At 43.2% G+C, this 13,111-nt stretch overlaps 1 protein-coding gene across 1 annotated transcript in view; it reads left to right on the top strand.

The window, feature by feature from the left end:
• The window catches only part of SORL1 (sortilin related receptor 1), a 123,268-nt gene that overhangs the window by 84,870 nt on the left and 25,287 nt on the right, over positions 1 to 13,111 (top strand). The window contains exons 27-34 of the mRNA XM_040326125.1: positions 439 to 546; positions 1,826 to 1,957; positions 2,814 to 2,945; positions 5,285 to 5,419; positions 6,944 to 7,093; positions 9,473 to 9,619; positions 12,635 to 12,763; positions 12,853 to 12,979. Coding sequence (XP_040182059.1) covers positions 439 to 546; positions 1,826 to 1,957; positions 2,814 to 2,945; positions 5,285 to 5,419; positions 6,944 to 7,093; positions 9,473 to 9,619; positions 12,635 to 12,763; positions 12,853 to 12,979 — 1,060 coding nt within the window. The remainder of the gene's footprint in view (positions 1 to 438; positions 547 to 1,825; positions 1,958 to 2,813; positions 2,946 to 5,284; positions 5,420 to 6,943; positions 7,094 to 9,472; positions 9,620 to 12,634; positions 12,764 to 12,852; positions 12,980 to 13,111) is intronic.

Here is a 13,111-nt window from a genome sequence, read left to right as displayed (position 1 = left end):
GGGCCCAGCTCTCTGTAAACTCAGAGGGTAGGAGCGCTGAATGCGGACTTTTGAGGCTGGAGCAAGTTGCTTGATCAGTAGGTGCGATCCTGTCTGACTGGTAGCAATGATGCACACTGTGGGGGGGGGGCTGTAGAGAAAAGGAGCACATGGCACAAAACATTAACTGAAAGGGTCAATGCAGAATACATGTTGGTGATGAAAATGGGTGCTGCATTTTATGTGTTTTCCCAGAAAATTATAGTGATGAAAGTGCCCTTACAGTGATACTGCAGAATGGTTGGTTGGGTTTGGGGTCACCGAGTATGGAACAGATGAAAGTACAGCCTTTCAGAATCTTCTTATTCCTCAAAACATCCCATTGTTCCTTTTCTGAACAAAATAAGCTAAATAAATTGTTCCTTTAAATGAGATGGTAACAGTCTGATCTCCTTCCAGAGAAGAAGTGTAATGGTTTCCACTGCAGCAATGGGACGTGTATCCCTCTGGGCAAACACTGCAATGGTGTAAAGGATTGCCCTGGAGGCGAGGATGAGCAAACCTGCGGTATGTAAAAGCTTATATCTGTCCTGGTTTGCCATGGGTACTACAGTTATTAGACAGGAGCTTGGATCCCAGATGCCCTCTTCTGGCAGGAAATTACATTTCCTTGTACCCTTACCTTTCTGCCCGGTTTAAAGAAGCCCATTTTCTTTATCGTACATCACGGGACACAGAGCAGCATAGCCATTACATATGGGTTATATAGTGTACCTTCAGGTGATGGACACTGGCACTCTCCAACAGGAAGTTCCCTCCCTATATAACCCCCACCCATAGTGGGAGTACCTCAGTTTTTTCGCCAGTGTCTTAGGTGTTGGTGCACGTTGAAGAGGTCCTTGGGACCTGGGCAAGCCGACCGGATCCGTCCAAGGTGCTTCATAGCCAAAGTTGAAATTATATAAGGTAATGTGTATGCTGAAATACAGTACAGCAAACTAATGCTGCATACAGTAAGCTCAGCTATCAGTGGTGGTTGGTGGCAATTTTTTTTGCCCCATTTATGGCTGGCATCACGGGTGGCTTCCCCTTTCCCCTGCTCTCCTCCGTGAGAATCACGGGCGGCGGGCAGCTTTTCCTTCCCCTACTAGGTGGCTTCGGAAAGCTTCACCTTTCAGTCAATCAGGAGTGAATATTCATTTGCTATTGTCGCACCACTGGGTGGTCTCGGTTTGCAGTGCTCTGCGCCCAGAGCCCACCCAATTTTGAAGCCTATTAAAGCCTCTGGCTCTAATAACGTGCTTCAAAAAAACACCCCCTGCATTGGAATTCATGCATTTGACGTCCTGCATGGGGGGCCGATGCATGGATAGGGGGCAGGCACCCTTAATGGACGGCCTGCCCCTGCTTGCTGTGTTCCCTGCTTTCTGTGGCTAGAAAGAAACAGTCATTTGGCATGTCCGCCATTCTGGAATGGTCTTGTATATAAATCAATGAATACAAGACAATTGACTGAGGTGGAGGGATGTATTGGAGTTGATTTACTAAAACTAGAGGGTGCAAAATCTGGTGCAGCTGTGCATAGAAACCAATCGGCTTCTAACTTCAGCTTGTTCAGTTTAGCTTTGCCAAAAAAAGTGGAAGCTGATTGGTTTCTATGCAGAGCTTCACCAGATTTTGGACTCCAGTTTTAGTAAATCGACCCCATTATGTGTTTATAAACCTACACACACACACACTGTCTATTAAGCTGTTTGCCTGGCGTTCAGTCTTAATTTTACTTGCTAGAGTTACTATTTTTTTCTGTATCATAACACTCATCACCATATAACATCTGTCCTTTTAGAGCCCCTGTGTACACGCTACATGGATTTTGTGTGCAAGAACCGCCAGCAATGCTTGTTCCACGCAATGGTGTGTGACGGAGAGACACAGTGCCGTGACGGGTCTGATGAGGATCCTGCATACGCTGGATGTTGTAAGTAGAATACAGTTCTGATCATTCCTCCACTGTGCTGTCAGTTAATCTGATGTAACGAATGCAGGAGGCGGACCTTCACAGGACATCTTTGTCCAAAAAGTCAGAATCGCTGCTTTGTCAGTTTTACCTCTTCATAAAGATGTTCAGTTCTTTCCTTGTTTTTGTTTTTTTTATTTATTTCTGCGTTTTACTAAATTGTGTTCAATTCACCTATGATAGAACAAGTCTAGAGCCAAGCAACAAAAATGGTGAAAGGTCTGAGAGATTAAACATAACGGGAATCTGCAGGAGTTTATAACATAGTCTTGAGAAAAGAGGGGGAATATATATATATATATATATATATATATATATATATATATATATATATATATATATATATATATATATATATATATATATATATATATATATATATATATTAATTCTAGGTTTTGACACCAAAATGTTAATTCGATGCACCACTAATATTTTCCAAGCTATTAACAATTCAATTTAAGAAACGAAAAAGCGGGACTTTTAAGGTGCCAAAAAAAAAATTGTCACATAATATAAAATATTCATAATTTTAAAATGATAAAAATGTATCGCATCAACACACGATACCTACACTTCTGCCCACAAGAGCTTCCTCAGGGGACTTAGTGCTGCATGTAGTTGCAGATGCTTAAACGCTTTTAAGATCAGCCGCCATCTGACAGCGGCACAATGGCTCTCCTGCGCAAATCGCCATTGCTGTACAGCGGCTCGCGTAGGCTCAGTTGCGGGCGGAAATCTTCAAAAGCTTGTACAGACGTCAAAAATAAATGTTCTTGACAAGTAAACCTTTCCTTTGTGTCTTCTCACCTGCCAGCACGAGGTCCAGAATTTAAAAAGAGTTGTGATCCGCAGAGCTTCTCGTGTCTGAATGGCGTCTGTATTAGCCTGGAGTGGAAGTGTGATGGAATGGACGACTGTGGAGACTACTCGGACGAAGCAAACTGCGGTAACTCTCTACCCCTCTTCATATATATTATAGACCTTTATTTAACTACTTCAGTACTGGGCACTTTCACCCCCCTCTCCTGCCTAGGTCAATTTTCAGCTTTCGGCACTGTCACAATTTTGCAATTGCACGGTCATGCATCACTGTACTCGTATGAAATATTTATAATTTTTTTATTTTTTTTACACAAATACAGCTTTCTTTTGGTGGTATTTAATTGCCACTGTGTTTTTATGTTTTGCTAAATAGTAGTGCTGTCAAGCGATTAAAATTTCTAATCGCATTAATGTCATAGTTAACTCACGATTAATCGCGCAATTAAGGAGGTTCACCCTTTAAAACATTTTTTTTTTGTATTTTTTTTTTTTTTTTTTATAATATTAAATTGTGTTTTTTTTTTTTTTTTTTTTTTACATTTTGATCACTTTTATTGCTGTCACAAGGAATGTAAACATCCCTTGTGACAGTAATAGGTGGTGACAGGTACTCTTTATGGAGGGATCGGGGGTCTAAAAGACCTCCGAGCCTTCCTTTGCACTTCAAAGTATTCAGATCGCCGAAAACGGCGATTCTGAATACTGTGTACTTTTTTAAATCCGGCGCCATTGGCAGCCGAGAAACCCGGAAGTGACGTCATGACGCCGCTTCCGTGGTTTCAATGCGGAGACTGAATCAAAGCCGTTTACGGCTTAGTGTCAGTCTCCGCCTGGACACAGAAGGCGCGGATGGAGGATCGGGTCTCCCGGTGGGACAGGAGGCCCGGTCAGAGCGGCGAAAGGCGGCGGGAGGGGGGGTTGTCCCCTCCCGCTCCTCCGGCATAACAACCGAGCGGCTTTTAGCCGCATTGGTTGTTATGTTTGGATAGCCGATCGCCCGCTCTAAACAACGGTACCGGGATGATGCCTGCGGCTGCAGGCATCATCCCGGTATAACCCCCGAACGCCGCCTCGTTAATCGCGCGATAAAAAAATTGACGGCGTTAACATGGGTTTGTGTTAACGCCGTTAACGCGTTTAACTGACAGCACTACTAAATAGTAAAAAGACTAAAAATTGTGAAGGCAAAAACGCCATTTTTTTTTTTTTTGTTATACAATATACAACTGTATATATTATTTAGTCTGTAGGAAAGTTGAACTCTGGTATATAAAGCTGAAAATCAGTCCTGATGTACTGACCGCCTACAATTTCTTGAGGCCCGGAAATGCCAGGGCAGTACAAATGCCCCCCTTATTGTAAAATAGACAGTCCAAGGTATTTAGTAACTGGCAAGGTTTTTGAAGATTTAATTTTTGTCACCATTTTTTTGTAAAATTAAGACATTAAAAAAAAAAAAAAAAATTGGGGTTTTTGTTTCACAGTTTTTTTCTATTTACTGTCACTAGTGCAGTACAGCATCATCCTATATGGTGGTATGGTGGTGATCAGGGACACTAGTGGGAAAAAAATAGTAAAAAAAATAAATTCAAAATTTGTTTTCAATATTTTTACTTTATTTTTTTTCTTTTAACATTGATTTATTTTATTTTTTAAGCACACTGTGACCAGAGCAATACAGTGTTACTATAGTAACACTGTATAATGTGAAAGTGATCAGGATTTTATTTTGCCCCCACAGTGAATTTCACTGCTATAAGCAACCATTTTTCCTGAATGAAATGGGTTAATTCAGTGTTTACTGTTGTGGTTAGCAGTGAATGGCCCTATCTGTGCCATGTGATCACTGTGATCAATCAGAGATCAACACAATGAATGGCATGAATCTATACCATTCATTGTGTACACTTGTCATGTGTCGGTACCATGTGAGCATTGATCCCGTGGTACCGGCAGCCTCCGGTACACTGATCGACATCCACCTGACACAGCGGGTGACAGATCATGCCACAGCGCGGCCTGTGGTGCGTTTCGGGAGGACATCTTATGACATCCACCCGAAATCATGAATGTCCTGCCCGGCTGCCATTTGAGTATAGGCTCGGTGGGAACTAGCTAAATAATGTTACCACAATTCATTTTCCTGTCATGTCTCTTATACCATGTACTTGTGTTTAACAATATCCTGTTTTCTCTGTATTGCTTTCTTTGTGTGATCCTGTCAGTCCCCCTGTTTTCCTATTTTGAACTGACCATGCTAGGCATGAACACATTCTTCCCAGCATGCCTGTCCTCAAATGGCCAAAATGTGTGCTCACATGCCGTTTGTCTTTCACCACCCTGTGTTGCAGTGGAATGTGGTTAATATGGGAAAATATAATAATGTTACACATGTGTTGGGTTCTGCTATGCATAAGCTCTTCAGCCTCTCATGGACATCCTGTTTCCCACTGTCTACTCCAGAGAACCCTACAGATACCCCTGCCTGCGCCCGTCTCTACCAGTTCCAGTGTGAGAACAGGCACTGTATTCCTACACGATGGAAATGTGACGGGGAGGACGACTGTGGGGACTGGTCAGATGAAAAGGACTGCGGTGGTAAGTGTTGTCTGGTGTTTTAGATTTTAGCAAAAGGTGACATATTTTGGGACAGGAGGAGCCAGAACACCCCACAGAGGGGTGGGAAAACATAGGTGGCCAGGTACTCTGTCACAAAGACTAGAGGCAGCTAGTGACTCATCCTGATATACAGAGGATACAGAACCCCCCCCCCCTTAAAATAATCACATTTTGTTTCTTTGCCACCTGAAATGAAGACACTGTTTTATTTTTATCTAGCTGTATTTACTAGTGTATGTTATAACATCCAAGTGAAAGAAATAATGCCAACATGCCATAAAAAAAATAAAGATTTACTGAGTTGGAAAAAGGATCACCCCCATTTATGTTAGTATTTTTTTGGACCACCTTTTGTTTTAATTACAGTCTTCAGGATATTACCACCTCCGTGCTTTACTGTAGGAATGGTGATATTTGGATGGTGAGCTGTATTGGATTTCCACCAGACATTGTTTGGTGTTGAGGCCAAATAACATTTTAGTCTCATCTGACCACTTTTTATATGCACCTTGAAAGATTTGAGGCCACATGGAAAAAGGGGTTATAGCCACATGGGACTAAAATTTTATTATTTGGCCTCAGCACCAAACTATGCATCTGGTGGAAATCCAATACAGCTCCTCATCCTAATAAAACCATTCCTACAGTAAAGCATGGAGGTGGTAATCTGTTATGGGGATGTTTCTCTGCAGCAGGGACTGGAGCACTTGTCAGGATAGAAGGAAAAATGGATGGGGCAAAATACCATCAAACTCTTGAGGAAAATTTGCTGCATCCTTGTTTGATTTACCTTCCAACATGGCAATGACTCAAAGCACACAGCACAAATCGGCACGCAATGGTTGAAGGATAGAGGCGAATGTCCTTGCATTGCTGAGTCAGAGCCCAGACCTAAACCCCATTGAAAATCTGGAATGACTTGAAAACTGCAGTCCACAAACGTCACAATTAAATTTAACTGAATTTGAGCAGTTCTGCAAAGAAGAATGAGCAAATATTGCTAAGTCTAGAAGTTGGACAAATCCCAACATACTAAAGGCTGTAATTTAAAGAAAAAGGTGGTTCAACAAAATACTTACATAAAAGGGTGATCCTTTTTTCAACTCGGTGATTCTGTTTTTATTTATTTTTTCTTACACGTTGGTGTTGTACCTTTTACTTTAATGTTATAAGTTGCACTAGTAAATACGTCTGGATAAAACTAAAACTGGCTATCTTCATTTCAGGGTGCAAAGTAACAAAATGTGATTATTTTAATGGGGGGGGGGGGGATTATTTTCTATACCCGACTGAATTGGCTCTGGCTCATGCAACGTCCTATAGGTTTCCAGGGCAGCGTTACTAAAATGTGGCTTTCTTTTATACTTTTCACTCATGCTTTCACCTTACACCATGTTGATTGTATTCTTCCAAGGATTTTTCATCATGCAAAGCACCACATTCCATCCACATACAAACGTATAAGGATCTGTATATCCTAATGTATAAATGTTTGTTTTATAGAGAGTATTCCACAGACCACTGTGAGGCCTTCCACGTGTCCCGCCAACCATTTCCGCTGCGACAATGGGGTCTGCATCATGAACACATGGGTGTGTGATGGCTACAAGGATTGTATCCATGGCTCTGACGAGGAGGGTTGCCCCACAACTGGTATAATAATTTTCTATTAACAAAGTAATGTAATCGTAATGTTAATGGTTGTCTTTAATACAATCAAGTAAATCAAGCATATTTTCAAATTGGAACTTTTCCGTTCACTCATCTATAGTAGAGCAAGTTAAATTCAGAAAGCGACACTGCATGCATTTAAAAAGAAAATAATTTTAATTATTAAAGCGTATTTTTACCCATACCTTTTAAGCATGTTATATGACACAGTGCTTGTCCTGTGTCATTTGGCCGCCTGAGGCTGTAACACTTAAAAAACCTGGTTGATCCTGCCAGTTTCTCCCCACCCCTCTGTAAACTGACCACGGTAAATGTGCGCCGCTGTCTCTCATCCTGTGTCCTCCTTCCCCCTCCCTGCATGTCGGCTACTGTGATAGGGTCATCAAGCCCCCCCCCCCCCCCCTCAGCTCCCCCTGCTGCTGCTGTAATAACATCATGTACTTTATTAAATCCGCTATGCCTCATAATATGTCCCCCCTGTGTGTGTTGTATAAAAAGAAAAAACATACCTTATCTGTGAGCGCTGATCAGCGGTCGCGTAACATGCCGCATCTCTCCAGCTCTCGTCTCCTCCTCCCCTCCAAACTGACATCAGCTGGGGAATCTTGGCCCCTCCCGCTGCATTTGTCAGGCAGGGGGAGGAGAGATGTGGCACGTCACGTGACCGCTAATCATCGCTCACAGATGAGGTGTTTATATACAGCTTTTTTTTTTTTTTTGTTCCTTATACAGCACACACAGGGGGACATATTATAAGGCAGAGCGGATTATATAAAGTACATGATGTTGGTTAGCAAACCCTTTAAGGCAGTGGTCATCAACCCTGTCCTCACGGCCCACTAACAGGCCAGGTTTTATGCATTACCATGGGGAGATGCAGACTAGAATACTGCAATCACTGAGCAGCAAATGATATCATCTGTGATGTATTTCAGTTATCTTGCAAACCTGGCCTGTTTGTGGGCTCTGAGGACGGGGTGGATGACCACTGCTTTAACTGCTTGCCGACCAGCCGCCGTATAACTATAATAAAGTTATACGGCGGCAGGTCGGCTCTGCTGGACGAGATCACGTAGCTACACGTGATCTCGCCGAGCAGCCAATAGGGGCGTTACAGAGCGAGGACCGGGAGCTGTGTGTGTGTGTGTGTGTGTGTGTGTGTGTGTGTAAACTCGCAGCTCTCGGGCTGTCAGGGGAGAAATGCCTGACCATCTGTTCATACAATGTATGAACAGCTATCAGTCATTTTCCCTAGTGAGTCCACCCCCCCTACAGTTAGAACACACCCAGGGAACATAGTTAACCCCCTGCCCCCTAGTGTTAACCCCTTCTTTGCCAGTGGCATTTTTATAGTAATCAATGCATTTTTATAGCACGAATGGCTATAAAAATGCCAATGATCCCAAAAATGTGTCAAAAGTGTCCGAAGCATCCGCCATAATGTCGCAGTACCGAAAATAATTGCTGATCGCCGCCATTACCAGTAAAAAAAATTTTTTTATAAAAATGCCATAAAACTATCCCCTATTTTGTAAACGCTATAACTTTTGAGCAAACCAATCAATAAACGCTTATTGCGATATTTTTTGTAAAAAAAAATGTAGAAGAATACGTATCGGCCTAAACTAAGGAAAAAAATTGTGTTTTTTATATATATATATATATATATATATATATATATATATATATATATATTAATATATATTAATAATATTTGGGGGATATTTATTATGGTAAAAAATATTCATTTTTTTCATTATGGGGGAAAAAAGGATGCCAATTTTGTTTGGGAGCCACATCACACGACCGCGCAATTGTCCGTTAAAGCGACGCAGTGCCGAATCGCAAAAAGTGCTCTGGTTTTTGACCAGCAATATGGTCCGGGTTGAAGTGGTTAATGACTGCAGATCTACATTTATTTGTGTCTTAGATTGGCTATGCGATCAGAATTAACTATATGCCCTTCTGTTGTTTTCTTCCCTCCCCATCCATTCCAGTTAAAGTTTACAACCACCAACATTCTGACACTGTAAAAAGAATTGCCCATCCAAACCTGGTTTCTGATGTCAATTGTGTGGGCTGCAAATAATGTAATCCTGGTGCAGTGGAGTACTGCAGAAATGGGTGCAGCCTTACTCCGTCCAGTGTTTGCTATGCCCGCTTTTCAGCATGGCACTTCTCTATTAGACATGGCATGAAACCTCACAGGAAGCTGCACTAAAATGTACATTTCAGGCATCACAAAGAAAATGGATTGGGTTGGGCTGAGAGGTGCTTCTGTTGGTTGTAGAGTTCTGTGTGTTTATATCTTGATGAGATTGTAATATCAAGGCTGATGTATATCCTTGCTCCATCAAACAGTGAACTCCACAGTGCCCACCACCACATCACAGGGCCGCTGCAACCTCTTTCAGTTTGAGTGCCAGAAGTCAAAGTACTGTATACCCAAGTGGAAGCAATGTGACGGCTTCAGAGATTGCCAAGATGGAACAGATGAGCTTCGCTGCCGTAAGTCTCCCACCACTGAATGAACCCGCAGCCTCAAAGTGTACTTGTTGCTTTGTTTTTGAACACAATCAGAATATTAGTGGCCTTTTTCGGGGAATTTATTATATAATATTTATAGTTCCCTCAGTGGACACGCCAGTCTAAACTATACTTTTTTAAATTAATGTGAAGTTTGAATGACAGTCCACTTCAGACTGATCCATTCAGGAACTCATGCTGCGGTTCTATAAGTTTAAAGTAGCCAATGGCTGTTTTTTGATAAGGGGACAAAGAGGTATGGCTTGTGGGTCCTTGGACATTTATACTGGGTATATAGGCAACTATAGATTTTTCAGATAATCTTTTGCTCAAAAATAAATATAAAAGTTTAGCACATAACTTTTCAATTAGTGGTTGGCTAATGCAGTCAATTAACCACTTAAGAATCGCCTCCTGCACATATTTGTCGGCAGAATGGCACGGCTGGGCACATGTACGTACAGGTACGTCCTGTACTAGTACCCAGCCGTGGGTCGCGCGCCCGTGACCCGGTCCGAAGCTCCGGGACCCGTGGACCCGATCGCCGCTGGAGTCCCGAGATTGGTCCCTGGAGCTGAAGAACGAGGACAGCTGTGTGTAAACGCGGCTTCCCCGTTCTTCACTGTGGCGGCAGCATCGATCGTGTCATCCCTTTTATAGGGGGACACAATCGATGATGCCACACCCCCCTACAGTTGTAAACACACTTCAGGTCACACATAACCCCATCAGCGCCCCCTGTGGTTAACTCCCAAACTGCAATTGTCATTTTCACAATAAACAATGCATTTTAAATGCATTTTTTGCTGTGAAAATGACAATGGTCCCAAAAATGTGTCCGAAGTGTCCGCCATAATGTCGCAGTCACGAAAAAATCGCTGATCGCCGCCATTAGTATCAAAAAAATAATAAATAAAAATGCAATAAAACTGTCCCCTATTTTGTAAACGCTATAAATTTTGCGCAAACCAACCGATAAACGCTTATTGCGTTTTTTTTCTTTTATACCAAAAATAGGTAGAAGAATACGTATCGGCCTAAACTGAGGAAAAACATTTTTTTTTATATATTTTTGGGGGATATTTATTATAGCAAAAAGTACAAAATATTGATTTTTTTTTCAAAATTGTCTCTCTATTTTTGTTTATGGCGCAAAAAATAAAAACCGCAGAGGTGATCAAATACCACCAAAAGAAAGCTCTATTTGTGGGAAAAAAAAGGACGCCAATTTTGTTTGGGAGCCACGTCGCACGACCGCGCAATTGTCAGTTAAAGCGACGCAGTGCCGAATCGCAAAAAGGGGCAAGGTCCTTTAGCTGCATTTTGGTCCGGGTCTTAAGTGGTTAAAGCAATCATTAAATCAAACAATTGTAATGTTACTTGTGTGGCCACATTGCGCCTTCTGTGCATCTGTGATCACTTTTCTTTCTCATCTGGAGAAAGCATGTATGTGTGTATTGTCAAGTGACTGGGAAGCAGAGATGTCATATGAGACCAGTGTGTGTGTGTGTTGGGTCAAGGGACAACGAGGCAGAAATGCCACCATAAAAGGCCTGTGTGTTATGTTGGCTGTCGCTGTGTATGTGTGTAATTTTTGGTTGAGCTCCAGGGAGGAAGAGAGGATGTGTGTGTGTGTGTCGTGTCGTGTGTGTCGTGTCGTGTGTGTCGTGTCGTGTGTGTGTGTGTCGTGTGTGTGTGTGTGTGTGTGTGTCGTGTGTGTGTGTGTGTTTGACCTCCTGTATGTGTGTGTGTTTGACCTTGTGTATGTGTGTGTGTGTGTTTGACCTTGTGTATGTGTGTGTGTGTGTGTTTGACCTTGTGTATGTGTGTTTGACCGCGTGTGTGTGTGTGTGTGACCTGTGTGCCCATGTTGGGTTAGGGGACAGGGAGGCAGAAAGGATGTCATATGGGGGCCAACTCGGGTGCAATGGGTCAAGATACAAGGAGGGAGAAAGCATGTCATCCAAAGCCAACATGCGTGTTGGATCAAGAGGCAGGAAATCGGGACATCCTGTGTGTGGGTAAGGAACTGAGAAGAGCAGAGAATGTCATTTTGTGTTCAATGTCCATGGAGGCAGAGGAGACGTCCTATGGGGCCAGCGTGTGTTGTGTAAAGGTACAGGGAAGCAGAGAGGACATCATATTGGACTAAAGTACATTGTGCGTTGGGCCAAGATACAGGAAGGCTGGGAAGGTGTTCGATGGGGCCAGCATGGCATGCTGGGCAAAGGTACAGGAAGGCAAAGAGGACCTGATCTGGAGACTACTGTTGGGTCAAGGGACATGGAGGCAAAGCGAATATAATTTTGTCTCCTTTTGTTTGTGGTCAAGAGACAGCGAGGCAAAGAGGACATAAGCAGTCGTTGCCAGTGTACATTGTGTTGGGACAAAGCACCAAAGGCAGAGAGGACATCCTTTGGGGCCAGTGTGTGTGTGTGTGTGTGTGTGTGTGTGTGTGTGTGATCAAAGGACATGATTTGGGACCAGTGGGTGCTGTTGAGACAGGGAGGCAGAGAGGAACATGCCCTGGGTAGTGTGTGTGGTAAAAGGACAGGGAGGCAGAGAGGACATGTCCTGTGGGTAGTGTGTGTGGTAAAAGGACAGGGAGGCAGAGAGGACATCCCCTGGGTAGTGTGTGTTGTAAAAGGACAGGGAGACAGAGAGGACATTCCCCTGGGGACAGTGTGTGCAGTTGAAGGACAGGGAGGCAGAGAGGACACCCTCTGTGTGTGTGTGTGTGGTAAAAGGAGAGGTACAGAGGACATCCTCTGGGTAGTGTGTGTGGTAAAAGGACAAGGAGAGGTACAGAGGACATCCTCTGGGTAGTGTGTGTGGTAAAAGGACAAGGAGAGGTACAGAGGACATAATCTGTGACCAGTGTGTGTTGTCGAGAGGCAGGGAGGGTGTCACCTGGAGGCTGAGTGTATGTCTACAAGAAACCGGAAGGGCGACAGGTGTGCTGCTACATTTTCTTATTTGCGTATTTCTTATTGGCAGCCACTCACAGACCTTCTGCCTGCATTAATGGGACACTGTGTGAAGACGGCGAGGCCTGCTTACCTCTGTCGGACCGATGCGATGGCTTCCTGGACTGTTCTGATAGTAGCGATGAAAATAACTGTACCGGTATGCAGATGTTCTCTTTCTCTTCATTAGCTGCAGGCAGTCGTGGGGTGAAGAGACAAAATGGCTGACCTTGCATTTCTCCTGTACAGATGACAGCGTAGTATACAAGGTGCAGAACCTACAGTGGACGGCTGATTTCACTGGAAATATAACCCTGACCTGGGCTCGACCAAAGAAGATGCCTCTGGCATCCTGCGTTTATTCTGTCTCTTACAGGTAATACAGGCAAGAAAGATTTAGTTTAAATGAACTTGCAAAGTCTAACTAGCAAGGCTGGATAGTATTGGCCAAAGAATATCTTGAGTGGTGATTGGGAGTATATAGAGTGGATTTAAATGTACAGCACAG

Source organism: Rana temporaria, chromosome 10 (assembly GCF_905171775.1).
Source record: "Rana temporaria chromosome 10, aRanTem1.1, whole genome shotgun sequence".
NCBI lineage: Eukaryota > Metazoa > Chordata > Amphibia > Anura > Ranidae > Rana > Rana temporaria.
The sequence above is the reverse complement of the archived record's forward strand: the minus strand, read 5'-3'. Positions and strand labels throughout refer to the sequence as shown.